The sequence below is a fragment of the Gavialis gangeticus genome, unplaced genomic scaffold, assembly GCF_001723915.1.
Source record: "Gavialis gangeticus isolate Ggan-Ray unplaced genomic scaffold, GavGan_comp1, whole genome shotgun sequence".
Taxonomy (NCBI): Eukaryota; Metazoa; Chordata; order Crocodylia; family Gavialidae; genus Gavialis; species Gavialis gangeticus.
The window spans coordinates 27,960,613-27,986,346 of NW_017728993.1; the positions used below are offsets into that span (position 1 = coordinate 27,960,613).

General features: G+C 62.8%; 2 protein-coding genes across 4 annotated transcripts in view; one reads left to right on the top strand and one right to left on the bottom strand.

Annotated features, from left to right (window-relative positions):
• Positions 1-254: 254 nt before the first annotated feature.
• On the top strand, positions 255-1,755 carry HYI (hydroxypyruvate isomerase (putative)). Its single transcript, XM_019501465.1, has 6 exons — positions 255-443; positions 554-632; positions 710-759; positions 1,014-1,083; positions 1,207-1,341; positions 1,601-1,755. The coding sequence occupies exons 1-6, from the start codon at positions 288-290 to the stop codon at positions 1,678-1,680; spliced, it is 570 nt and encodes a 189-aa protein (XP_019357010.1). The 5' UTR covers positions 255-287; the 3' UTR covers positions 1,681-1,755.
• Positions 1,756-2,416: 661 nt separating this feature from the next.
• SZT2 (seizure threshold 2 homolog (mouse)) overlaps positions 2,417-25,734 on the bottom strand; it is a 32,913-nt gene continuing 9,595 nt past the window's right edge. Inside the window, exons 21-54 of one of the 3 annotated variants that reach the window (XM_019501462.1) lie at positions 25,140-25,260; positions 24,781-24,910; positions 24,541-24,693; positions 24,286-24,388; positions 23,862-23,979; positions 23,425-23,536; positions 22,979-23,097; positions 22,398-22,562; positions 21,444-21,528; positions 18,181-18,360; positions 17,742-17,939; positions 17,245-17,420; positions 16,907-17,073; positions 16,557-16,654; positions 15,976-16,108; positions 15,616-15,743; positions 15,191-15,241; positions 13,863-13,993; positions 13,317-13,499; positions 12,674-12,941; positions 12,273-12,352; positions 11,922-12,047; positions 10,650-10,852; positions 10,429-10,516; positions 9,037-9,117; positions 8,620-8,694; positions 8,056-8,121; positions 6,587-6,800; positions 5,987-6,170; positions 5,163-5,285; positions 4,486-4,981; positions 4,226-4,342; positions 3,513-3,581; positions 2,417-3,102 (exon numbers count right to left, since the gene is read on the bottom strand). In XM_019501462.1, coding sequence (XP_019357007.1) covers positions 2,959-3,102; positions 3,513-3,581; positions 4,226-4,342; positions 4,486-4,981; positions 5,163-5,285; positions 5,987-6,170; positions 6,587-6,800; positions 8,056-8,121; positions 8,620-8,694; positions 9,037-9,117; positions 10,429-10,516; positions 10,650-10,852; positions 11,922-12,047; positions 12,273-12,352; positions 12,674-12,941; positions 13,317-13,499; positions 13,863-13,993; positions 15,191-15,241; positions 15,616-15,743; positions 15,976-16,108; positions 16,557-16,654; positions 16,907-17,073; positions 17,245-17,420; positions 17,742-17,939; positions 18,181-18,360; positions 21,444-21,528; positions 22,398-22,562; positions 22,979-23,097; positions 23,425-23,536; positions 23,862-23,979; positions 24,286-24,388; positions 24,541-24,693; positions 24,781-24,910; positions 25,140-25,260 — 4,885 coding nt within the window. In that variant the 3' untranslated portion in view covers positions 2,417-2,958. The remainder of the gene's footprint in view (positions 3,103-3,512; positions 3,582-4,225; positions 4,343-4,485; positions 4,982-5,162; positions 5,286-5,986; positions 6,171-6,586; positions 6,801-8,055; positions 8,122-8,619; positions 8,695-9,036; positions 9,118-10,428; positions 10,517-10,649; positions 10,853-11,921; positions 12,048-12,272; positions 12,353-12,673; positions 12,942-13,316; positions 13,500-13,862; positions 13,994-15,190; positions 15,242-15,615; positions 15,744-15,975; positions 16,109-16,556; positions 16,655-16,906; positions 17,074-17,244; positions 17,421-17,741; positions 17,940-18,180; positions 18,361-21,443; positions 21,529-22,397; positions 22,563-22,978; positions 23,098-23,424; positions 23,537-23,861; positions 23,980-24,285; positions 24,389-24,540; positions 24,694-24,780; positions 24,911-25,139; positions 25,261-25,734) is intronic. The other 2 variants (XM_019501463.1, XM_019501464.1) reach the window with 2 other exon arrangements.

Sequence of the window (25,734 nt, forward strand, 5' to 3'; positions counted from 1 at the left end):
CGGGGGGCGGCCGGCGGGCGTGCTTCTGGAGGCTGCGGAACCCCCCAGCGCCTGCTCACGCCGTGGGGCGGGCAGTCCCCGTGCGGGTCGCGCTGCCCCCCGGGTGCTGCCTGCTTCCCGGGCTCCTGCGGCCGAGGGCACACAGCGAGGGCACCGGCCGCCTGTGCTGCCCTGGGGCACGGCCCGTCGCTGGCCCACGAGGCTGTCCCTCCAGCCTGGCGCTGGTCAGCTGACATGGTGCTAGCCTGGGCCCCTGGCCCACAGTCCCACTACCCGTGGCCTTGGGCATGGAGCCTCCTGCCACAGGCTCTGCCCCTCCTTGCTGCAGGATCCACATCATGGCCGGGCGGGTGCCCGAGGGTGCAGACCGGGCGGCGCTGGCTGCAGAGATGGAGGCCACCTTCGTTGAAAACCTGCGGCACGCGGCTGATGTCCTGGCCCAGGTACTGGTCCCAGCCCCAGCCGCAGAGCTGCCTGGTGCAGGCACGAGGGTAGGGGAGGGACGGAGAATGGTGGGGCAGCCCCTGACCTGCAGCTCTGGCTCTGGCTCCAGGAGGACATGGTGGGGCTGCTGGAGCCGATCAACACCCGCATTACTGATCCCCGCTACTTCCTGAGCACGACCCAGCAAGGTGAGCAGCTGCCCTCACCCAGGGCATGGCCCGGGCCCTGGCTGGACCAGCCTGACTTGCTCCCCTCTCCCCTCCAGCCGCTGCCATCCTGAAGCAGGTGGGACGGCCCAACCTGAAGCTGCAGTTGGTGAGTCACCTGCTGCACCTCCATGCCCCTCTGGTCCTGGGGCATTGGGTGCTGTGGTGAGACTTGTAAGCTGTAGGCAGCCATCCCGGTCCATCTGCCCAGGGTCTGGGCTCAGGCCTCAGGCCCAGCCTGGCTCCCAGGGGCTGGTGCCAGTGCCTGTGGATGGGAGCCTGGCGACCCCTGCTCGCCACAGTAGGAGGCATGGCCAGGTGCAGCTGCCTGGTGCCTGCCCACACCCTGGCTCTTGCCTGCAGGACATCTTCCACTGCCAGATTATGGAGGGGAACCTGACACGCACCCTGGAGACCTATTTCCCCCTCGTTGGTGAGGCTCCCCCGCAACAAAGGACCAGGAGGGAGCTGCCCCTTCGCAGCAGGGCTGCAGGGTCCAAGTGGGGGCTGCCACCTATGACAACGTCCCTATAGCTGCTCCCATCTGCTGCCACAGGTCACATGCAGATCGCGCAGGTGCCAGCGCGGCAGGAGCCTGACAGCCATGGGGAGGTGAACTTCCCCTACCTCTTCCAGCAACTGGAGTTGCTGGGCTACACGGGCTATGTGGGGTGCGAGTACACCCCGCGAGGTGAGTGGGCCAGGTGCAGGGGTCTGCTACCCTGTCCTGGGGCCCTGTGCCCCATGGGAAAGACCCAGGCAGAGGGCAGACGTGTGTAGCTGGGGCAGCAGCTCCTGGGGTCTGTCAGGCAGGAACGTGGCAGGGGAGTTGGCAGCAAGAGCCAGGCCTGTCCAGCCTGTTCCTTTTTGCGTGGAGGGAGGTGCTGCCCAGCAGGCGGGAGCAGGCAGGGGGGTGCCCATGGCCATCGTGCATCTCCTCCTTGTTGCAGGTAACACGGTGGAAGGACTGGGCTGGCTGCGGGAATACTGGCAGAGCCGGGGCCTGGAGCCTGGTGGCAGCACACCATAGGGGCTGGTGGCCAGGGCCCAGGCCCACCGTGCTGCAGGCACAGGCAGAGGAATAAAATGCAAGCAAACACTGGGACTCAGGAGCATTTGTCCTGGGCACGGCTGGGGTGGGGGCAAAGCCAGGGTGTTCCTATCACTGCTCTTGCACAACAGGTGCCAGTGGAAGGCTTTGCACTGGGCAGCGCGGTCCAGACCACCAGGCAGAGCTACCTGGTTGCCTCCCAGGGGGTGGTGGAACCTATAGGAAGCCCCAGGCCTGGTGCAGGCCCCTAACCAGGCCACACTCATCCCCACATGGGTGGGCAGTCCCTGGCCCAGAACCAACTCTTGGCAGCATCCAAGCCCTGCTCTGCTCCTGGGCCACTTCACCCTTGGCCCTTGCTGTAGGGAGCTGCTTCCCACAGGGCCCTGGAGCTGGCAGCCTGTGTTTGAGGGCCTCAGGGCTGCTGGGGCCAGGACAGGCTGCCCGCTCCCTGCCCTGGGGAAGCCCCTCCATGCACCCCCACCAATGCTGCTGTGGTCACAGCCCCCACTCCTGAGCCATATCAGCAGCAGCTCAGCTTAGTCTTACCCCAGCTGCTGCCCCCACCACTGGGCTTGTGCCTCGGGTGGAGGGAGCCAGGGCTGAGGTGGGTGAATGGTTGCAGGGCACTGGCCCTCCCAGCTGGGAGGCGAGTGGCTGCTCCTGCAAGCTCTGGGCCCCTCCTGCCATGGCAGAAGTGTGAGTCAGAAGCAGGTGCTGTCTGCTGCAGTTTATTGTAGATACCCCCATGCTGCTCTTTGAAACAGCCTAGTGCTGCCTGCCCCTACAACCTGCCGGTGCCAGCACAGGGTGGGCAGTGACCCAGGCAGCCCTCATGGCTCCGCTCCAATGTCTCAGGGAAGCGCTGGCCTGGGCTGAAGCTGCAGTGCTCCACATCACCATGTGCGTGGCAGGGACAGGTACAGTCACATTGGTGGCAGCTCACCAGCATGCCCGTGGCTGTGCCGGGTCTGTGGCCCCAAGATGGCTCTGCTGCATGGCAGCTATGACCCCTGGGGCCTCCCTGCATTTTGTGTGTCCGTTCCCAGTCTGTCCTGCATGTCCACATGCAATGGCAGCCGCCCGCGGCCACAGGGAACACCCCAGGGGGCTGGCGTTGGCTGAGGCCTGAGGGGCAGCCAGGCTCCCTGCACCCCTCAGCCCCAGGTTCTGCCAGTCCCATGCTGCCACTGTTCTCCTGGTGTGCACAGGAGCTGGCCTGGGGCTGTGTCCTGCTCTGAGGCGCTGGCATGAACGTTACAGCAGCCCAGTCCAAACATTGAAGCAGGCGGTGTTGATGACAGACTCCAGGTGATGGTACGTGGACACCAGCTGCGGCAGGGGGCTCTCGCTGTCCTGGGGTTGCACAGGGAACGGCTCCCGGAAAACCACCGTTAGGCTCTGCTGGGCCAACAGGCTATCAGGAGCTGCCCTGGCCCCCAGCCTGGCAGCCTGCTGGGCAATGCAGCAAGCCAAGGTGGGGACGGCCTGGCCCCCAGATCCAGTGCTGAGAGGGGCTGCAGGACATCTCGGCTCAAGGCTGACTCCTCAGAGGAGGAGCAAGTCTGAGCTTCTAGCCTGCTCCGGGGCAGTACCCGATGCAACTGAGCTGCCTCCCTTGTCCTTCCTTGTCAATGCCATGAACATGCTGCAGGCCCTTTCACCCAGCTGGGCAGAGCCCTCGCGCCCTCCCCTTCCCCCAGCACGGCTCCTAAGCGGCCATGGGCACCCAGCTGTGGCCACAGTCTGGGCAAGGTCTGACTCTGTCTAGGCCCCTGCCCAGTGCAGGCTGAAGCATAGCCAGCTCTTACCGTCTTTCCTGAGTGCGAGTCAAGGAAAATGAGGATGAAGCAGTCAGTGAACTTCTGGTTGAGCACCACCTGCCAGGGAGATAGGGGTTCATTGTTTCATAGATGCTCAGGTGGGAAGGGACCTCAACAGATCGAGTCCGACCCCCTGCCTAGGCAGGAAAGAGTGCTGGGGTCAGGTGACACCAGCCAGATGCTGCCTATCCAGCCTTCTCTTAAAGACCCCCAAAGTAGGGGAGAGCACCACCTGCCTTGGAGCCCATTCCAAGTTTTGGCCACCCTCGCTGTTAAGTTTTTCCTGATGTCTAGCCTAAGTCTGCTCTCTTGTCAGTTTGTGACCATTGTTCCTTGTTACCCCAAGAGGCGCCCTGGTGAATAGAGCATCTCTGATCCCTTGCTGCGTCCCCCTCATGAATTTGTAGGTGGCCACAAGATCCCCTCTCAGCCTTCTCTTGGGGAGGCTGAAGAGGTCCAGGTCCCTCAGTCTCTCCTCATAGGGCTTGCTCTGTAAGCCCCTAACCATACAAGTAGCCTCCTCCGGACCCTCCCGAGTCTATCAACATCCTTCTTGATGTAGGGCACCCAAAACTGGTTGGTGCAGTCCTGCCTGGGATTCATAGCTGGGGGGCTGCCTGGCAGGGACGTGCATGCAGGGTACAGCTGCCCAGGGCCATGGGTCTGGGCAGGGAAGGAGCCGTGGCACCACACGCCCTTACCAGGTACTGGGTGCCGGTCTCAGCGTTGAGGAAGTGGCGGCAGCTCTGGGGGAAGCGGCTGAGCAGCACCTTGATAAGGCTCTGGTACCACGATGCCGTCATGGTGAGGAAGCAGCCCTGTGGCACAGAGGGGGTGAGGCAGGCGCCGCAGCTCTCCTGGGCTGTGCCGCCCCTGCACCCCCACCCCCACCCCGGGACCACGCCATGGCCCTGCCACAGCGGGCGCCACATCGCTGGGCTGTGCCTCGGCCCAGACTCACCAGCTGGGGGTCAATGTCAGCGATGGACTTGCCGTGCACGGCGTTGAGCAGCTCCTCCAGCTCGGCCAGTGACAGCTTGCCCAGCTTGAGCTTGTCAGAGGCTAGCGGCTCCAGCAGGAAGAGGCGCTTCCACAGGTTGTCGCGGCGGCAGTGGCGCTTGGCCAGCTGCACCAGGCTGCTCAGCTGCTGCTGGGCCGAGGCCACCTCGGAGGCCAGCAGCGGGAAGAGGGGCGAGGTGTAGAAGAGCCCAGGGCCCAGCTTCGTGGGCGAGCCGCCCACGTAGAACTCGCCCCCGTCCTCCGCCTCCTGCCAGGACTCCCGCTCTGCTGGCTGCTGCCGCTCCAGCCCTGGCCCCGGCGCCTCCCCGGGTGCCCGGCCCACCACGGGCTCTAGCATGTCCCGCTGCAGGTGCGGCAGCTTCTTGAAGCGGCGCATGTCAGCCGTGAGCCGGGGGAACAGCTCCCGCTGGCTCGTCATGACCACGTAGAAGCACAGGCTGGGGTGGTGGATGCCATGAGACAGGAGGGGTCCTAGCCTGCCCTGTGCCCACAGCCCCTGCCCGCAAGGCTGCCCAGTTCCAGCCCGGCCCCTCTCCTGGCTTCCCCCCTGCCCAAGGCCAGGTCACTGCACCTTGCCTGCTGCCCATGGGCCAGCCAGGCCCTGGCCCCCGCCCTCACCGGAGCACGTGTCTCTCGGCCTCGCTCTGCTCCTCGAAGGGGGCCGCACTGTGGCACACCAGCAGGGACACGTCGAAGTCGTCGTGGTGACGCAGCCCCTCCGAGTCCTTGTAGGAGCCTGAGCTGCAGGCACAGATGGTAGGTCAGTGGGATGCTGTGCTTGGCAGCATCTTCCTCACCTCCCGGCAGCCCCAGCACCCAGGCGGGGCCAGGGCTCAGCACAGGACAACCTCATCAGTGCCAGCCTGGGTCAGACTAGGTGCCCACCCAGCCTGCTGGCCTGTCCCCAACAGTGCCCAAAGTGGACTTGCTAAAGGGGGACACTGAACCGGATCTCTAGTGATCTGTCCCGGGCAGCACCCTCTCTGGCACCTGGTGTATTGGGCTAGAGATGCCAGAGGAAGCGTCTCCAGCCGGTCTGTTCAACAGCCACGAACATGGCTCAACCATGAATTTAGCTCGTCCCTTTCTGAACCTGGCTGTGCTGTCTGCCACTGCCACCTCCTGCAGCAACAAACTCCATGAGTTAACTACACTGTGTAATAAAGCACTTCCTCGTTAGTTTTAAACCCATCACGCACGTCAGCAGCTACCCCTTAGTTCTGGCGTTCTGGGACCTGGCAAACAAGTTCCCTATTCCCTTGCTCCATCCACTCGCTTCACGGGTTTACAGACCTTGGTCCTCTTCCCCCTCAGCCTTCTCTTTTCCAAACCAGAGTCTCTTTTCAGTCTCTCCTGGTCCGGTAGCTGCAGGCTCCTGCTCCTCTTGGCTGCCCTGCTCTGTACCAATTCCATCTATCAGAGCCCCTGGGCTAGCCACTCACCTGTTCCAGATGGAGACCAGGGCATACTCGTTCTGCTCCGTGCCTGGGGGCCCCTTCTTGCCATCGCTGCCTCCCGCCGGCCGGGCCATGCGCAGGGGCTTCATGTGGTAAGTGTTGGCATGGTCAGCCACATAGTTGTAGAGCTGGTGGGCTGTGATCATGTTGGTGGGCAGGGCCAGCATGCCTGTGCCGGGGAGATGGGCAGACTGCTATGGAGTTATCTGCCATGGGCCAGGTCTGGCCACAGCCATCCACAACCAGCTGAAGTGCCAGCTCCACTCTCTCACTTGAGGGCACTCGCAGGCTGCACTCCTGCCCTCTACCCCTCCAGGGCACCCCAGCACCCAAGCTCTTCTCACAGAGGCCCTGGCTCCTCAGCCCCATCCAGCTGTGAGCCAGGGGTGCTAGGGACAGGTACACAGACCAGGTCTGGCCTAGCCAGAAACAGCCAGCAGCAGGGGCATGGTACCAATGGTCCCGTTGTTCCAGACAGGGGAAGGATCCGGCTGGGAGCTGTGCCCCTCCCCGGTCCCAACCAAGGGGAGGTCCTGAAGGTGGATGGGACAAGAGCACATGGGCCTGGGCTGCCACCCCGCTCACCCTGGAAGACGTGGTTGCGGCCGAACTTGGGGATGTCAGGGTGGTGGGCGATGAAGTCCTGCAGGAAGCTGGTGAGATGGTAACCCTGGCGCAGTGCCATGTGCGAGCCCAGCAGGTACTGGTGTACCACGCGCAGGTGGAAGTCATAGCTGAATGAGTGTACGTGCATGAGGTCCCGCACCTTGTCGCACTCCTCCGTGAAGAGCATGGAGAGCTGGGAAAGGACGTGATCATGCTAGGGGTGCCCCATACACCTGCCCCCTCAGCCTGGGCAGCAAACCAGGAGTAAGCAGGGCAGGCTGCACACACAGGGAGTTGCCCCCTCACCTCTCCTGTGCCAGGAAGGGCCTGGTGGGCACCAGGGGGTCCCTTCTGCCCAGGCTGCACTGCAGGGAGGGCAGAGCTGCGGGGCGGCCCTGGAAGTGACTGTGGCACCAGAAACATGCTGGGTGGTAGCCCCCAGCCCAGCAAGAGTCAGAGCAGCCTGGTGCCAAGCCCAGATGGTTGCACTGTCTGCTTGGCTCTGCCCCATGCACCCTGAGCCCTGGGCTCGGCCAGGCCCACTGGGGCAGGGGCCAGTGGAGATGGGGAACCAGAGCTGTGGATCCAGCAGGTGGTGGATCCATGGGAGGGAGGTGTGGATCCCCCAGGCCAGCAGCACACCAGGGCTATGGGCCAGAGTGCAGAGTACAGGCAGCTGGACGTGGCCTGCATATGACCCACTCCTATCTCACCAACCCTGCCCCCACAGCTGTGCCTGTAGGGCTGGGGCCCAGGCCAGTGCCTTGCTGCGCTCCATCACAGTGGCCTGGACACCCCCGGCAGGACGAGAGCGGGGTGCTGTCCTGGCTGAGACCAACGGGACCAGCCCCAGGCGCTGCATCCCTCCCTGCCCCAGCAAAGCTGCTGGCCAGGGCCGGCAACCTGACTTGCTGGAGGACAGATGGGCAGCAGGAGCTCTGCACTGCCCGTGACCCACAAGGCCGAGGGCTCCCCAGCAGGGAGGGCAGTGGGGGCCTTGCAGGGACCTGCACCCTGTGCCACCCAGCAGTGGCCGTGCACGCCAGAGCACAGCATGTTCCTTCCACCTTGCCCAGTCCCAGGAGGCAGGGAAGGGGGCCTCTTCAGCTCCCTGTCCCCACAGGTTGGGGGTGGGAGAGGAAGAACAAGCAGCCCAGAGGGACTAGGGTACAAGCAGCCCCATGCCCCTGCCTGCCGCAGGGCTGAGGCCATGGAGCCCTGGGCCCTGAGCTGGCTGCAGAGGTCACCAAGCAGAGCCAGAGCCCCATCCCAGAGGAGCGAAGCACCATCCCTGCCCTGTTGCTACTGCCCCAATGCCCCAGCCTGCCGAGAGCAGCACTGCCTCCTGCTGAAGAAGCCACCTGACACCAAGGAGCCAGAAACCTGCCCAGCACCCAGCACAGCCGGCACCCAGGTGCCCAGCCCTGCGTCAGCAGGAGGGGACATACCGCACACTCAGAGACGGAGCCGGGTCCCATGCAGCTCTGGCTGCGGGCTCTGGCTGTGAGAGCGCCCTGATGGAGAGAGGACACGCATGGCCGGTGGGGTGGGTGGGGTGCAGCTTGGGCCACGGGTACTCAGAGGCTGCGCTGCAGCTGCATGGGAAGGATCTGGCCTGGCAGAGGACTCTGTGCTTTTGCTTCTGTGCTGCAGGGGAGGCTGCAGCTCCCAGGAGAACCAGGCCATGTCCCACTCTGGTCCTGCAGCCAGAGTCAGGCGCTGCCAGGGTGACTGGCTCTCAAGCAGCTGCCTCTCCACGGGGCAGGACTGCCACAAACCCTTGGCCCCAGCCCAAATGAACACCACCCAAGTGTCCCTGCCCCTTGAATCCTCAGAAGCCATGGATGGTGTCAGCAGGGCTGCTGCAGCAGAGCCCTCCCGTCCTGGAGGTGGAGGCAGGCCTCTGGCCAGTCAGGACCTGCTGCACCTTGTGAGGTGGAGACAGCACAGGACTGAGCCCCGCAGCACGCCCTGGACCACAGCTGCCCAACATGTGGAGGCAAAGCCCCTACCTGCGAGTTCACCGTCTGGCCCATGGGGATCCGTGAGCACTCCAGTGCATACTGCTTCACGCAGAAGTAATAGCCCTGCAGAGAGAGCACTGTGCTGAGCATGGCCTGCAGGCACTGTGCTGCCCCTGCCACCCCAGCCTCAGCCCTGGGCAGAGCATTCAACTGAGCATGGCCTGCAGGCACTGCCCTGCCCCTGCCACTGCAGCCTCAGCCCTGGGCAGAGCGCTGCACTGAGCGCATTCTGCAGGCACCACACGGCCCGTGCCACCCCAGCCTCAGACCTATGAAGACAGCACTGTGCTGGCTGGCCCCTCAGGCCAGAGGCAGGGAGGGCACCCGGAGCCCATGCCACAAAGGCCATCTGCCCCAGCCCAGTGCTGCACCATGCACAGCTCTCCTAGGCCCCTTGCCCCGTACCTGGAATGCCAGCTCCATGAGCACGATCCCGCCAGGCAGGGCGCGCTGCAGGTGGTAGGTGGTGACAGGGGGGCTGGTGCTCTGGGGAGGAAAGGGCAGGGCTAAGCAGGACACCAGGGCCTGACTCAGCCTGCCTGGGAGAGGGCAGGGGTGTCTGCTCCCCTGCCCCCCACAGAGGCAGGCTCCATGGAGCAGGCGCCTGCCTCGGGCTTCACACAGCCAGAGAAGCATGAGCTGCCAAGCTCGCCAAGGGACATGCCCAAGCCCAGCCATAGGGGGTGAATCTCAAAGGGTCCCCTCGCCCGAGCTGGACATGCCTGGCTTTAGCCCTTCTCCCCCAACATGCCTGATCCCATCAGCAGCTGTCAAAAAGGCAAACATGTTAGGGATGATTGAGATGGGAACGAAACAAAATGGAATGGACTGTAATGCCACTTCAAAAACCCATGGGACAGGTGCACCTCAAATCCCGTGCCCAGCTGTGTGTCCCGCACCTCCAAAAGGAGAGAGAAGTAGAGACATCTAGAGAAAGGTAACAAGGATGCTGAGCACTTTGGAGGGGCTTCCCTAGGAGGATCGAGTAATGAGGCCTGGCCTGGTCAGTCTAGAAAGGAGATACTGGAGGGGGACAGAAGGGTTTGCAATGTACTAAATGGTGAGGAGAAAGCCCCTAGGGATTTGTTGCTGACCATCTCTCACCAGACAAGCATGAGGGGTCACAACAGGAAGGCAGCAAGTTTAAAACTAAGAGGAAGTTCTTTTCCACAGACTGTAACTTCAGTGGGGGACTCGTGGCCACCAGATGCAGTGGAAGCTGATGGTTTAGCCACATTCACAAAGGGACCAGACACATTCTTGGCAGAAAGGGGCATCAGTAGCTACTGAGGACAGGAGCGAGTGGCATGGCCCAGTCTGGGTCTGGGGTGTCGGGATGGCAGAGCTGCCTGACACAGGGCACTGGTTGCAGCTGCTCCATTCCCATGCACACTGCACCCACCTCCTGCTCAGCTCACCCAGCACTGGCCTCCCCAGAGCCCTCTGCGGGCCGTGATCCAGTTGCTCCAACCTGCTCGCCAGGCACTGGGTGTGCTAGGTTCTGTTCCCCCACTGAGGTGGGGCCCAGACCAGAGCTGTTCCTGCAGCCCTGGAGCTTCCCCAAGCCCTCTCAGACCTGTACTGGGCCCACCCCAGCATGTGGCCAGACCCCCGGCCAGGCTAGTCCCTTCCAACCCAAGTCCTGCGGCTCAGAGGACTCCAGGCAGAGTCCAGTGCAGGCTGACGCTGCCCAGGTGAGCTCCTCCTGAGCTCCCACCCTACCCTCTTGCCCCAGTGGCTGCTCGGAGGCCTGGCCCTCCCCCATGCTGGAGCCCTTCCTCATGTCAGTGTCCTTACCTTGGGGCTCCCATCTGCTTTGGGCTTGTAGGAGAAGGAGCCTCTGCCTTCAGTGCCCAGGGCTGCCAGTGCACGTATCCGACTTGTGCTGCAGCAAACAGGAGAGGATGCAGGGACCTGAGCCAGGTGCCCACAAACCTAGCTTGGCTGCCATGTCCCCAGTGACAGTAGCGCCAAGGGTGGTACCAAGAGGGATGGGGGTTCCCTGGAGCAGCACTGACCTGCGGGTGGGCGAGGGAGGCCGCACCTGGACCAGGATGAAACCCATGCTCTGCAGATACTGGATGTACTGCTGCAGGAAGGCGCCGCACATCTCCAGGAGCCATGGCTCCTCCTTCAGCTTGCAGGGCAGCGCCTCTGTGGAGTCGCAGCTGTGGCTGCGGTCCCGCCCTGAGGCCGTTGAGTCATTGGAGCGATGGCGCTTCTGCAAGGGAAGCCGGGAGCCTGACAGGCCTGTGCAGCTGGTGCCAGCAGGGAGCTGGCCACAGCACTCATGGGTGCATCTCTCCCAGTACCCCATCCCTAGCTGCTACAGAGCCCCACAGGAGCTGGGGGCACCCACCCCCAGGACACGTCTCCTGCTCTCCACCAGCCAGCCTCTGGCACCAAGCGCTGAGCTGAGCAACTCTTCCCCCAGACACACTGCCACAAATGCCGACAGTCCTGTCCCCCACAGAGCAGTCTAGACCCATCTGAGATTGCACGAGGGCCCTATGGTTTCCTGCGATAGCTGGGCCCAGTCTCTGATAGACTGCTCGCCCCAGGGCCTGGCAGACGGAGCACTTCCTTGTGATGCTCCGCGAGTCCCTTGGGAAGCACAGAAGCTCTTGAGTACCCCTCTCTGGACCCATTGCTGCCTCACCCTGGTCACAGTCCCTCTCACTGCCTGCCCCAGTCCTGCCAGCCTCTTGCCCCAGGCTCTCCTGGGGCTCAGTTGTTCTCAGTGCCCTGCTCTGCTCCCCCAGGGCACTGTGAGCTCAGCTGCGAGTCTCCTGCAGGAACAACGCAGGCTCCATGCTGACACCTCAAGCCCCCCCCCTAAGCTGCACTCTTCAGGAAGTGATAATCCACCTGGCTTTGCTTGCCAACGTTGGGCCAGTGCCCAAGACCCAAGAATGCGTCACCCCACAGCCCCTGGCTTGGCCTCCTCAGCACTTTCGTCCAGCACCTTGTTGGGGGTGTTTAGCACCCAAACAAGTCCACCTGCCTGCTCCCCACTCTGTGCCTCCCCACTGGCCAATCCACACCCTGCAGAGAGCAGTGCCACGGCCATCAGAATCATGCCTGCCAGAGTCCTGCTGCTCTGCTCCCAGCTACTGCAGACACTTGCCTGGTGCAGAGACATGGCTCAGGCCCTGCCGCCAACTGCTTACCAGCAGCCCCTGCTTCCTGTGGCTCTGCCCTGGACAGAGCTGCCCTTGCACCAAGGAGGGCATGCAGTTCTAGCACAGTCCGCTGTGCCCAGACTGACCCTGCCAGCAATGGCCTCTCACCTTCCCCTCCACCTTGGTCTGCTGGTCAGCCTGAATCTGCTGCCGGAACGCGGGATCGAAGAGCAGGGGGGTGGCACAGTAGTGCACCAGGCGTGAGGACTGCTTCAGCGTCTCCAGGTCGGCCAGCTGCAGGGCACAGGGGCACAGCTGCAGGGTGTGTTGGCAGGGCCCTCAGCAATGTGTGGGGCCAGACTCCTACCCCCTCTTGCCAGCCCCACGCACAGCAATTCCTCTGCCTTCCCAGTGGCCTCAGTCCCACTGCTGCTGCTCCCCACCCCCTGAAAGTGCTTGCTGCTTCCCCCATAGCCCATCCAGGCCCTTCAGCCTCCCTCCACCTCAGGATGCACTCACACTGATGGGCATGTTGGACTGTGCTGACCTCTGTTGCCAGGTCACAAAGAGGTTCTCGATCTTCATCTGCTTCTCCAGTTCTGGAAAAGGAAAGATGGACAGACAGGAGCTGCCGTGGGAGTGCAGAGCCAAGGCCCGGAACACCCACCCTGCTGGACCCTCCCATCCCCTCCTGCATGCACATGTATGCACACACGCATGCATGCACATGTGCACGCACATCCCTACATCGCTGTCCATGGGTCTCCACTGGGCCACAGAGACCACCTGCTGCCACTGCCCAGAGCTGTGCTCCTGCCTGTGGCCGAGTATGGGCAGGAGCTGCCCTACAGCCAGTGCCCTCAGCTGGGACTGGCAGGGCTTGTGGGGAGGGCAGGTTCCCATGACCGCAGCTCCTGTACCTCTCCTCTCCATGCTCTTGATCTCCAGGAACTGAGCGCCATGGCGAGACACAGGGTCAAGCAGCCCCACCTCTGGCCCGTGGGGGAGGCACTTGACAGCGGTGACATCCCTCAGAGCCTCGTCGAAAGGCACCATGTCGGGGGGGAAGTGCAGGGAGGGCAGGCTGCGCCCTGAGCTACTCAGCCGGCCCTGCTCCCGGCTGGGCGGGGGGCTGGGGTTGCGGATCAGCATGTCCACCTCCAGCGTGTTCAGGAAGGGGTTCGGCTCCTACAGAGGCAGACGTGGCCTGAGTATCTCCGGGCTATTGGGCACTGTGCCACCAGTGGGGGTCCCCCCAAGCAGGGCAGGCTGGTGCCCACCACTGAGCCCAGCTTCACCCTGCCTAGTGCCCAGCCCTATCCCACCTGCCCAGGGCCAGGCCCACAGGTCACCCCCACCCAGCCACAGGCTGGCTTCCACAGCACTGACAGGGCCACATCAGCTGCTGAGTGGAAGGATGGCAGGCAGGAGGGCCATGGGGCATGCTGATGCCTGGGGCTGCCTGGACCAGCTGGGCACTATAAGCAGCCATGGCCAGGACCTTCCCCAGCTCAGCCCTTGTGGCAGGGACGGGCACGCTGAGGTCGGGGGGGGGCACTGTACCTGCTTGGCATCCTCATGCCAGGGCGTGTCCATGTAGCAGTAGTGGTGGAAAAGCCCCAGCTTCTGGCTGAGCAGGCAATGAACGACGTGGGAGCGCGCATTCTGCCACTGCAGGAGGCGCGTGAGCGAGCTGGCCAGGGAGCTGCCCAGGTCCGGGGACCAGTTGTAGGTGTAGAGGGTCAGCTGGAGGGAAGCCACAGCAGGGAGGTGAGAGACTTGCTCTGGGATGCCCTGGGACACAGCCCTGCCATGGCACCCACCAGCCCTGCCCCCAGGTGGCTACGCCTGGGGCATCGGGGCTCCCTCTCCCATCAGGAGCCATGGTATGTGCAGGGGCCTGCACTGTCCTGCAGCACCAGGGCCCAGGCTGCCTGCGAGGTCACAGAGGGGCTGGTCAGCACCTTTCACCCACCCCAGCCCTCACCACAGGGGTCTGTGCATGCCCTGCTCAGACTGTTTGCCAAGCACCAGGCCAAGCCAGTCACTGGCCATGGGCACAGATGCATGCATGTGTGTGCGGGATCATGTCAGGCAGGCACCACCCACCTTCTTGTCGATGATCTCTATGAGAAGGAACCTCTGCCGGGGCACCAGGTCTCTCCCTGAGGGGCCAGAGCCCAAGCCCTTCTCTGTGGAGCTGAACTCCATGGCCTCAAAGCGCTGGAGCCCCTTGTGAGCTGCAAGGTATTGGAGAGTCACAAAGACAGGGTGCTGGCCAGAGTCCCCCTTCCCACCCACCTGCTGCTCTTGTGGGCTGGGCTGGAAGGGAGCGAGGCCACCCTGCTACCACAGGGCTCCGTACTGCATCAGCCGGTCCCAGTCTCAGACATCACTCGACAGCTCACTCTGGTTTTGCCCCCACCGCTCTGTTGGGGGGTTACAGATCTCTGGCCGAAACTCCAGGCTGAGCCTCCCATGGCCAGTCTGTGCCAACCCTGCCACGTGACTCAAACAGTCCTTTCCCCTGCCTCACCCTGGGGCAGCGAGGTCCTGCAAGAGCCTCCCAAGAGGAGAAAAATCCTCTAAGCTCAGCTGCTCCTCAGATGGGGCCTAACAAGGCCCCAGCAGGGCTACAACAGCAGGCAGCTGAGCTCCATGTCCCCGGAGGCCCCTTCTGGCCTGACAGCCCAAACAGGGCCTTGGCACCTGGGCTGGGCTTGCCATGTTCTGTTAGGTCAATGTGCAAAGGCAAGTGAACTGTGTGGGTCTGGCTCTGCCCTGGGTAGCATGGTAGTCAGGTGTCCTGACCTGCTCCGCACTGACCTCCATGTTCCCAATTCTTCTTCCTTCAATACTGGTTCCCAATCCTTGCTTTCTAATCGGGCCTAAAGGGCATCTTAGCTGCCTGGGACTTCTTCCTCTGCCTGGAGGGGTCGGTACCACAGCCTGGCACCTGTAGGCGCAGGTTCCTGCCTGGATGGTCCAGCTGCCTATGTCCGGGGTGCAGACTTCCCAGCTGTCTTTGCCCCCCGCACAGGACACGCGACCTTTGTGCCCAGATGCTCAGCCACCTGACCCTGCCTCACCCATGTGAATGCTCCCACAAACACCCATGTGTCCCTCCTGCGCTCAGCTTCGCAGAGAGCCAGGACTGCGCCTGCCTGCCTCATGGTGCTCTGAGCTCCAGGTGAGGTGCTTTAGGGCTGGACAGAACCTGGGCAGCAGGATACAGCCCCTGGGTTAGGCAAGCCCTGGCCCCAGCCCAGGTCAGACCAGCCCGTGCACAGTGGCCGTGGCTCTTGTGAAGCTGCTTGTGACGGTGCTGCATCCCAGGCACCCTGGGTGGGCCAGTGCCAGCAGGACAAGGGCTCTGAGCAGAAGCTGCCCAAGTGCAGCCCCTTGCTCCAACCACACCCTGGTGAGCAAAGACTTACGTTTGAACCTATGAGCAGGGGGGACCTGCTGCTCCTCTGCGCTGCCGGCCACTGCAGGCAAAGACATTGTCAGCACCTGCCGGGGGCCTGCACAGGCCAGACCCAGCGCTCCCTGTGCTGGAGCCCCGCCGTAGCGAGGAGGGGCACGGAACAGCTTCTAGGGCTGGGGTGGGCATCTCCCCCCACAGGACCTGTCCAGAGCCCCCAGTGACACCCGCCTGCAGCTCTGTGCAGCACTGGGGCCATGACCTAGGAGAGTGAGGGCTGGTGCCTGGGCTGCACCGGGCCAGGATGACCCTTGGGCATAGTCGTCCCTGGCACCACTCTGCTGGACACCCTACAGGCCCTGAAGGCCACACAGCTTGTGCCCCCACCCCCAGCCCCCAACTCACACACACAAAGGGAGGCCCTGGCCTTACACTCACCCTGCTCGGTGCTGTAACGCCACTGGTGGAAACTGCGCCCAAGTAATATGAAGTGCCGGACAGCAGCAGGCCGCAGGCTTGTGCTCTGGCTGGGCTTATAGGGCAGGAAGGTGGCACCCCAGGGGCAGCTGTGGAAGAGAGCATCACTGCGTTATTGCCGGGGCCAGGCTGTGACAAGCAGGCAAGGGGTGTCTGCTGTGTGGCCCTGCACTTTTCTGCCCCCCCACCCCCATGTGCCCTGGGCTTTTCCACCCCTGCCCCCACTGCACTATTCCATGCTCCCACTTACAGCCCCACACTGCCCAGCTGACATGTCCCTCTCCTGCCCTGCTCCTCGGTTCACTCCCCAGTGACACTCACCAGAGCCGCTCAAACACCTTGACAGCGGTGTCGCTGGCCAGGGCAGTGACCAGGCTCACCACCTCAGCCAGCACCGAGGGGAGCAGGAAGCGGGAAACGATCTCCACTGAGCACTGCTGCACTGAGGGACACCCTGTGACCAGGAAAACCAAGGTCAGGTCAAGGGGGCACTGCAAGGCCCAGAGCATCCCAGTGACAGGAGGGAGCCCAGTGGTGTAGGCACCAGCCCCAGGACCAGTCCCTGCTCTGCCACAGGCCAGCGTGCAGCCGTGGCCAAGTTGCTTGGTCTCCATCCCCATGGGAGAAAGAAAACTGCCCTGCCCAGTGACAGACAGTGCCCTGATGCATGGTAGCATGGTAGAGCACCAGCCCCAAGCCTCCTGCTGGGACCCTCTCCCTGGAGCCGCCTCTGTCCCCCACCTGCCCTCCTGACTGCAGAGGGCAGGCCGGGCAGGGACGTCCTGGGTGCAGCTGGACAGAGGCAAAGACCCAAGACAGGCTGCATGGCCCAGCTCCTGCCCCACCCTGCACGGACAGCCTCCCTGCACCCTCCTGGCCCGTCCCGCCCACCTGGCACATACCCAGGTGGCTCATGAATGCCATCCACTGCTGGCAGGTCCGATGGAAGAGTGGGTGCATGACACCGACGTCCCCCTCCTCCAGCTGGCAGGTGCGGCGCCTGGGGCAAGGCACCAGCGGTGACAGGTTAAGGGCACAAGGTGGGAGGGGAGCAAGCCAATGCCTGGCCCCCTCTGCAGCTCCCTGCATGTCCCAGAGGCAGCTGCGGTCCTGCACCCGGCCCAGCAGTGCCCCTCCGCATGCTGGCACTGCAGGCGGTGGCAGTGGCAGCAGTGCACACCAGGGCCACAGCACATGGTGTGGCTTGGTGCTGGCTGGGAGCAGCGGTCCCAGGGCAGTGCCATGGGCTCACCTCTGAGCCTGTTCTAGCTCAGCAGTGGCCGTGGCCCGCTCCTGGCTCAGGTGTTGCCTGACACTTTCCGTCTTGTGGCGTCGCCGTGTGCGCGTCTCCTCTGGCCGCTCTAGCACGATGTCATCAGTGGTTTTGGGGCTGCCCAGCTCTGACGACTCTGCCTTGCTCTGGGGAGCAGGGCACAGATGAGACAGGGAGAGGCACAGCTTCCTCCTCCCCCTGGCCAAATCCTGGGTCCTTCCCCTGCCTCACAGCCAGCTCCACTGCTGACATCTGCCCTGCCGGCCACAGGTCACCCCCTGCTACAGGCCCCTGCCCCAGCCCCATGGCCATGGTACCAGCATGTCCCAGAAGCTACGGCGTCCCAGCTTGCTTGTAGGTGTGACTGGCTCGCCGGGGCTCGAGGCAGCAGCTGGGGTGAAGTGCAGGGGGGCTGGGCACCCGCGACTGGCACCAGCATTGCGTGCAGCCTGAGCCAGCCCCTTGGTCTCTGACATCGTCCTCCTGAGGCCTCCTGCAAGCAGAGCAGGTGTGAGGCCTTCTGGACATCTTTGCTGGAGAGCGGCTGCAGCCCCAGAGCTGCTCCCACCCCAGCACTGGGGCTTGGCCAAGCAATCCTGGGCCCCATCCACAAGCAGCCTCAGAGCAGCCAGCCAAAGCAGTGACCTGTGCCCCTTGCTGGGGGGAAAGGTCGGGCCCCCACTTTCTCCTGTCTAACGGCACCACTGGCAGTTCAGCTGGATGCCACTTGGGCTCAGCAGCTTGGGGAAGATGAAGTGAGGCTCCATCCCTGGGTGCCAAACCCTGGAAAGGGACAGCTCGGATAGGCTCTCACCACTGCTGGTCAGCTCATCCAGCTCGGCGGTGGCCAGGGGGCAGGCGGACTCCATGCAGAGTGGGGCAGGCAGCACACGGACCTCCATGGTGGCATCGCACACGGCATGACGCAGGGCCCCACGCAACTTCTCCGACAGCTGCAGGAGGCTGATGTTTCCCTTCTCCCACATGTCCAGGCGCACACGTGCGCAGGGGCCTGCAGGTGAGACCAAGGCATTGCACAGTGCTGCTGCCTTCCACCCCACATGCCCCTGCCACTGGCTCTGCTGGGGGCAGCAGGGCTGTGCTAGCCAGGCCTGGGGGAAGGCAGCCATGAACCACCCTGGGGGCTGCAAGGGCAGTGTGATGCTCAGACCCTGCCCTGCCCATGTTCTGGCTTCGGCATGGGGACAAGGCAGCCCTTGGGATGGCCCCTGCTTCTCTGGCATGCCCCTCACCTGGCTGCAACATGCCTGGCTCGACATGGTGCTGGCTGACTGCAGTGAGGCTCTCGAAGTCCGAGTCCTGCAGCAGGTCGGTGCTGGGTGGTGGCCTCAGGGAGCCAGGCCGATCCCCGGGTGCCAGCAGAAGGGGGCTGTCGTTCTCATCCACGAAGGTGAGGGCAATGCACGCGATGCCTGCAGGGAACAGAGCCCCAGTCAGTGCAGTTTTGGTCCTGGGAGCACCTGGCTGAGCCGTGAGCAGCCCTGCAACCGGCACTGAGTGGTGAAGGAGACAGCTGTGCCAGAGTCAGCATGCGAGGCACCCATAGGCACTGCTGGGGGTGCAGTGCCCCCAGGGCCTGATGGGTGTCCATAGGTCAGAGGCACATTAATGCACCCAGAGCATGAGCTCCAGGTGGGTTCCTTAGCTGTGTGGCCCTGCACACCCTGAGCCCTTTGCTCAGACCCCACAGCAGCCCCAGCTTCAGCACCACAGAGCGCCCCACCCTCCAGCAGCAGGCCCCCTGCACACCTGCCGGGGCCCAATGAGCCTCCACACGGTGCCTTCACCCCACCCCACTTCCAACATGTGTGCGCCATGGCCCTCCGGTCTTTCACTAGTGCTGCAGGAGCACCTGGCTCTGATGAAGGCCCCACTGCTGGGTACAGCATGTCTGGAGTGAGAGCTCCTGTGCCAGGACTGCTGCCTCGGTGCTGACCGGATGCAGGGGGCAGGGTGCAGGTGGGGGGCCAGCAGTCCCAGGGTACAGCAGGCTGCACCAGCCCCATAAGCCCCACCAGCCATGAACTAGGCTCCTGGTAGCAACCTCTGAGCAGCCACAGGGTGGCAGCACCAAGCACCCTTTGCCAGCACCATCAGGCTGGCGCTGCATCAGGCTTAGGGTCCCACAGGCCCGTGCCCTGCTTCTGCCAGGCTGCATTGTGACCAGGGGCAGCTGTAGTGCAGCCATGGCCCATGCAATGGGGCAAGTGCTGCAGGGACCAACAGGCTGACAACTGCTCCATGTCCATGCACCCGGGCAATGCTGGGGCTTAACGCCAGCACTGAGTACTGGGCCCAGCATGGGCCAGCTGCTGGGAGATCAGGGCCAGCCAGGAGAGGCTCTGGGCTGAGACATCAGGCACAATTGCCCACCCAGGCACCACACAGATGAGCTTGCACTTTTCCTCTGGTCCAAATTCCTCGAGCTCCTCTACACATTGCAGGTATCACACAATGACCTGATTAGTTGTGCAATGACCTTGAGACCCATACACATGCATAGTACTCATCTCGCCATAGAAAGGTCCAACCAGCTACAAAGTGAGACCTCAACAGTGTGTGCTAGCTCTATAGCTGGCTGCTACCCAGCTTTACTTTACACACATAGCAGGGTCTCCACTGTACTGGGAGTGCCATCAGCTGAGGGCTCCCAGCATAGGGGTGCCCCGTGCCCAGTTGGGGCTGGGAGACCTGCAACTGATGGCACTCTTAGCACAGCAGCTGCAGACTTGAGGGCCTGGCAGAGCACCACAGCTGCCAGGACCCAGAGATGCTGAGTCCCCGAAGTGCACCTCCTGCTCCTGGCAGCCATGGGGCACAGCTGTGATCTCCCAGCCCCAGAGGTGCATGAAACCCTGGAAGTTGGGAGATGGCTGCTGCTGTGCTCTCCCAGCTCTGGGGGTTTCATGCATCCCTGGGGCTGGGACATGGTGGCAGGTGCGAGGGTGCACAGGGTGCCCCTACAGCTCTCAGCTGCAGGAGCTTCCTTCTTGCTGGGTGCAAAGGGAGCGCACAGCAAGACACCGGGCCAGAGAAAGGGCCCCAGCCTGAGCTTGGGGCTGCCGGGAAGTGTGCGAGGTGCCTGCCAAAGCAGCGGCTGCTGCATGTTGTTTAGAGGTGGCTCCAGGAGGCCCCAGTCAGATCTGGCACTGACCCAGAGCCTCCTGGGGATAGGCACTGGAGTGGCTGGGGAGAATGCCTGGGGAGGCTCTGGCGACTGCACGCCCTTGAGCAGGAGTCTGTCCTGTGGTCCCAGAGCGCCATACTCCGAGCCAGGCTGCCAGGGCGGTGGCAGGGTGCTGGCTTCTGAAGAGTTGGGGTCATGGCCCCAGGGGCATCAGGAGTTGCCAGCTGTCTGACACCCCCACCCACAGGGAGGGTGCTGGCAAAAATTGGCACAATCAGCACATGTATGCTGGAGACAGACCTGAGGGAGCAGGGGAGTGTCCCAGACTGCTGGGAACTACATTTACATTTCAAAGCAGAACCTGTAAGGGGCTAGAGACTAGAATAGCAGAGAAAGACAGACACTGAACACAGGAGTTGTGAGGAGTGCAGGATATGTGAGGGACGTGAAAAGCAAGGTATGGTTAAGGCCCCCATGGGGGAGAAGGAGGTGCAGATTCACCTATGAAAACCCAGGCAGGGATCAGGCTTGTGGGATCTCCTCATTGCCTGAATACTGTACCTGGCTGCAAGGAAATGCTCTGTCCTGGGATTATGTAAGACCTATGCAAGATGCTGTTGTCTTTTTGGTTTACTGTGTTGCATTTTAAATTAGGCTCAGTTGTGTGGGCCGTTGCTGGATCTTACTGGGCCATCTCTGAGCTTAGGCAAAGTTTTTCTGTTGTTATCTGTTGTGTGCTTGAACTTGCAAACCCACTGTGCTCAGTAAATACTCTCTTTAGAAAACAGGCTATTCTTGCCCAAGCATTTATGAACTCAGTGCCACTGTCTAAAGTCTACTGTTAAGTCTGGTAACAGAGGCCAGGCAAGCAGATGCATGTGAAGGGCCTGGAGCAGAAGGCATTGCACAGCAAGGGAGGCAGGAGCTGGGGGTGGGGAAAGTATGGTACTATGCCTGGTGCCACCTTGGAACTGGGAGGAAGGAAGGAAGGATGGACGGACTGCATGAGGTCTGACAGGTACCTATGCAACAGGAAGATGTTTCGAGGGCACAGGGGTGCAGCAGATGGACAAGGGATGGGCCCAGCTCCCTAGCAAGGATGGGCCTAGGCAGAGGCAGAGGCATGTGGTCTGGGAGAGAGGATCACCCCCCACCCAGCTTCCCAACCCACCTACCTGTGGCACCAGGTGTCCCTGCACCGCCAATGCTGGCTGAGGGCACACGTGCTCCCAGGCCATGGGGTCACACACTGCTCCTCCCCTCCCCCCTCCCTACAGGATACACCATGCCCCCTCCCCACACCATGCAGGGTCCCTGTGCTGGAAAGTGGCTCCCTGCCGCCTGGCCACAAGCCCAAGCTGCAAGTACCTTTGCCGCCGGTGCCCTGCCCGCCCGGCTTGTTGTACAGGTAGAGGTCCAGATCGGGCAGGCTGCCGCTTGGGTGGAAGTAGTGCTGGGAAGAGAGGGGCAACAGTGAGGGAAGAGTGCAGTGCATGGCCAGCAGAGTCCCCCCACCCCTGGCAACCAGGACCTTGGGTAAATGACATGCTGCTTCATCCTGGCAATGGGCACAGGGCCCTCCTTATGGCCCCCTCTACACACGGGTCTAATGATAGGGCCCAGGCTGGTGCCCATCACAGGGAGCTCTTCCAGACAGTGTGGCACTGGTGAAGGGCTCCCCTGGCCATCACCATGCCAGGACTGTGGGCCTCCAAGGATGTGAGGCCCACAGATGGGTGCCGAGCCCCATCCAGGGGTCTGCTGAGTGGGCAGAGGCCAAGGGTCAGACTGTCCAGTCCTCTTGCTGGGTCTGTGGCCTCTTCCTGCCTGCTTATAAGACTGCAGCATGGCAGGCTGTTAGAGATGCGGGGGGAACCAGGACCTGAGCATGACCAGAAGGTACTGGAGGCCCCTCTCCCCTTCCACCTGCCACGGGGCCCTGGGTGAAGCTGGCAGTGCCAGGGTGCACTCCACAGCGTGCTTTCATCAGGGCCGGTGTCTGCGACCCTTAGGAACGTGGGGAACTCTGCGGGATGCAGTGACATAGCTGCGAGGCCAGAGCAAGGAACCAGGCTCAGCTCTGTGCAGAGCACCAGGGGGAGTGGGGTTCTTGGAAAGACAGCGGTGAGAACTTGGAGGGGAAGGCAAAGCACAGTTTGCGAGGCAGGACAATAGATCATCTACAGGACCAAGCTACGTTTGAGTTGGTCTGGTGGAAGAGGCTGCCTCGCCTCACAAGCCTTCCTCTTCCCACATGGCTCCATCATGCTCCAGCCCTCAACAGGTGCTGCAGCGCGTGACGGGGCCCCACAGCCTGCTCACCTTGAAGTGATGCTCAACGTTGCTGTCAGTGTACTTGGGCGTGTGCAGGAAGATGAGCAGGTTCTGGCGCAGGTAGTAGGCCACGGCAGGGAGCCAAGGCAGAGTGGACGGCGGCAGGGTGAACTGGAGGACCTCTGTGGGTGGAGTCCCTGGGGGCTGGATGAACTGCAGGGGGGAGCCGGTGAGCCTCTGGGCATGGCCCGGGCACTGGGGGGCATCCACCAGGCCCCTCCCCTGCCTGACAGCTGCCAGAGAGGAAGACCTGGGCACAGACCCACCAAGGGGGACCTAGGGCCCTACAAGGGTGCCCAGAAGGCAAGACATCCCCAGGGGTTCACTGTACCCCTGTCCCCACAGAGGGAGGCCCAGGAAGTGGTTTGGAGACAGCTCCTAAAGCCCCAAGAACCCCCAAAGGGGCACCCTCAACCCAGCACCCTGGATGCATAGCTGGGGCAGGTAGCCCCCAGCACGAGGCAAGACCTGGCAGATTCCTAGGGGCAGGGCAGGAGGTGACTGCAGCAAGAGCTAGGGCTGGACAGGCTGGGCTGGGCAGGGCAGAGTGGCAGTGCAGGGGGCAGTACCTCCACGTCGGCTGGGGTCAGCTTGCAGTTCCGCACCAGCATGACGGTGATGATGTCCAGCGTGGCTTCATCCAGACGTCGGCGCAGGACTTTCACCAGCTCGTCCGTGATCTCAGGCCCTGCAGGTAGGCAGCATGAGAGCAATGCCCTGCCCCTGCTGTCCCCGCCACTGCCCCACACCTGTGCCCTTCATCAGGGCACCACACCCCTGCCCTGACCAAAGGTATTGACAACTGGGAGGTGAAAGGAAGACAGGATGCCATGGGGGGCAGGGACTGTCACAGGGTGGAAGGAGCGTCCCCCTGCACTGGGCCAAGTTGCCATCCACCAAGGACCCCACACCCCAGTTCAGCCCTCACTCACCCTTGCCCTGCATGTGTCCCTCACCCCTGGGGTGTGTCTCCATCCTCCCTCTACTGGGCCAGCCTGGGAAGGCCACAACACACCTGCCTGGGTGACGCCATGGACCATCAGCTGGATGTGTCTGTCCACCTGGCCCACGGGGCGGGTGGAGTCCACACTGCGGCATGAGCCCAAGTCGAGGGAAGAGCGGGATCCCTGTAGGGGTGAGAGGAAGGCGCTGTGCTGGCAACATCAGCTTTCATGGGGACCTGGGCCTTGCTCTGCCTGGGAGGGTTCCCCAGAGCCACAGTCATCAAGCACAAACAGGATCGTTCCCACCTTGCTACCACCACCCCACCCACATGCTCCACAGGCTGCCCCAGCCCCTGCCCCAGCCTGGCTGCCCCCAGCTCCTACCCTAGCCATGAGCCCCACTCCTCCCCACACAGCCTACAGTTGTAGGCACATTTCTCCCACTGCCCACCCCAATCCCATGCCCTCAAGTGCCCAGAGTCCCCAGGGCAGCATGTAGCAGCCTCACCATGAGATCCTCAGGGTAGATGGGCTCCTGGCTGCGTGTCAGAGCCAGTGAGCGGCACACGGGGCCCTGGGTACTCTCTCCTTCCCATACCTTCCCACTGTAGGTGGTTTCCGTGAGCCTGGGGGGCAAGAGAGGGCTTCAGCCAACAGCATGGGTCAGAAGTGCTGGACTGTGGCTCAGCGTGATACTGGTATTACCACACACAACCCAGCAGAGCACACTATGGCCATGGCAAGGCATTTGGTCAGGCCCCACCCTGCCATCCTGAGCATGGGTTGAGGGGCTGGCTGGGTAGCCAAGGACAGGAGGCGCCTGCTCTGCATGGCACAGCCACAGACTGGAGCCAGGGCAGATGCTGCAGAGCTCCTGCCCACAGAGGCAGGTGGGCCAGCAGAGGAAGGGCCCAGGCCCTACAGCTCCTCACCGCAGATAGAAGACGGCCTTGGTGGAGCGCTCCTGGTAGACAAACATGTTCTTGCGGTTCACCACGGAGAAGGCGTTGAGCACAGAGCGCAGTGCCTGGATGGCTGGGGACAATGGGACATCAGTGACCCCAAGCTGCCCCTGCAGGGCAGGACAAAGTCGCCGGAACCCAGTGGGCACTTGGCCAGGGAGAAGAGCCCAAGCAAAGCCCCCCCCACCCCCTGGAGCACTCCCCACCACTTGCATACACATGCACCTCGTGAGACTCCCATGTTGGGCCCCATTTTGAGACGTGAGTGCACGTGGATGATGGTGCTCCACACCACGTCGCAGGCAAAGTGCCCCGGCACAAACTGCATGGTGGCAGCCAGGTAGTCCCGGGGCTGGTAGCTCTCCTCTGATGAGTAGTCTGCAGGAGCGGGAGGGGAGTCACACAACCGTAGCATGGGCCCTGAGGAGCCAAGCACTGGCACCTGGGGCTGGGGGGTGGCTGTACCATCGGTGGGCAGCACGCGCTGTCGGTACGAGGTGTAGGGGGTCTCGGTCTTCCAGATGTCCTCCTCGCTCTCGGCCACCAGTAGCGAGTTGCAGATGTGGCTGTCATGCAGGTCCTGCAGCAGCAGGCGCTGCAATAGATGCAGAGTCAGCTTTGCTGCTGCTTGAATGGGCCAGCTGACAGGACCTGCTGCCAGATGCTGCCCCTGCCAACCCTGGGGGCTGAAGAGGGGCTGCCAGCTGGAAGGAGCCACCCCCTCTCTGGAGCTGGGGAGGAATCTGGCTGTGGCTGGGAGCCACATGTGGCCCCTCCCGTTCCCACTTGGGGAACTGTTGCTATCCCTGCCCACCTAACAGTACCTGATTCACCACCCTGCAGATCTCGCTGATCTTCCTCACCACGGCCTGGTGTAGGCGCAGGCAGGTCCCAGCTGGCTCCTCCTCTGCCTCAGCCACTGCCGCCTTCTCTGCGCTCAGGCTGCTGCAGAGGCAGTGGAGAGGCTGGTGGGTCCATGGGTGCCAAGTGCCAGGGGCAGTCACCTAATCCCTCTCACAGCCTCCACATGCCTTGGGCTGGGAGTGGACCCTGTATGGGGAAAGTGGGGTGGGCCCAGACCCAAGCTGGGGCAATGAGAGGATGGCAGCACCAGATGTGGCAGGGGCAGAGACACTGAGTCAGTCCCTGCTGGAGACAGCAGCAAACAGCTGTGAACAGACAGCCCTAGTCCGAGGCACGGGGCCAAGGACCAGACACCAGCAGGGAGGAGAAGCACAGTAATGGTAGCAAGAGGGTCTCGAGGGGCAGTCAGACATGAATGCACCCAGAGAACCAGGACAATGATACCTCTGAGGGCAGGAGCACAGAGGGCTGACAGCAGCAGTCAGGAGACCCCAAGCAGGACCAGGCACTTGTCCAGCATGTGTGGGGCCTGTTATCCAGCTACCTCTGTACCCT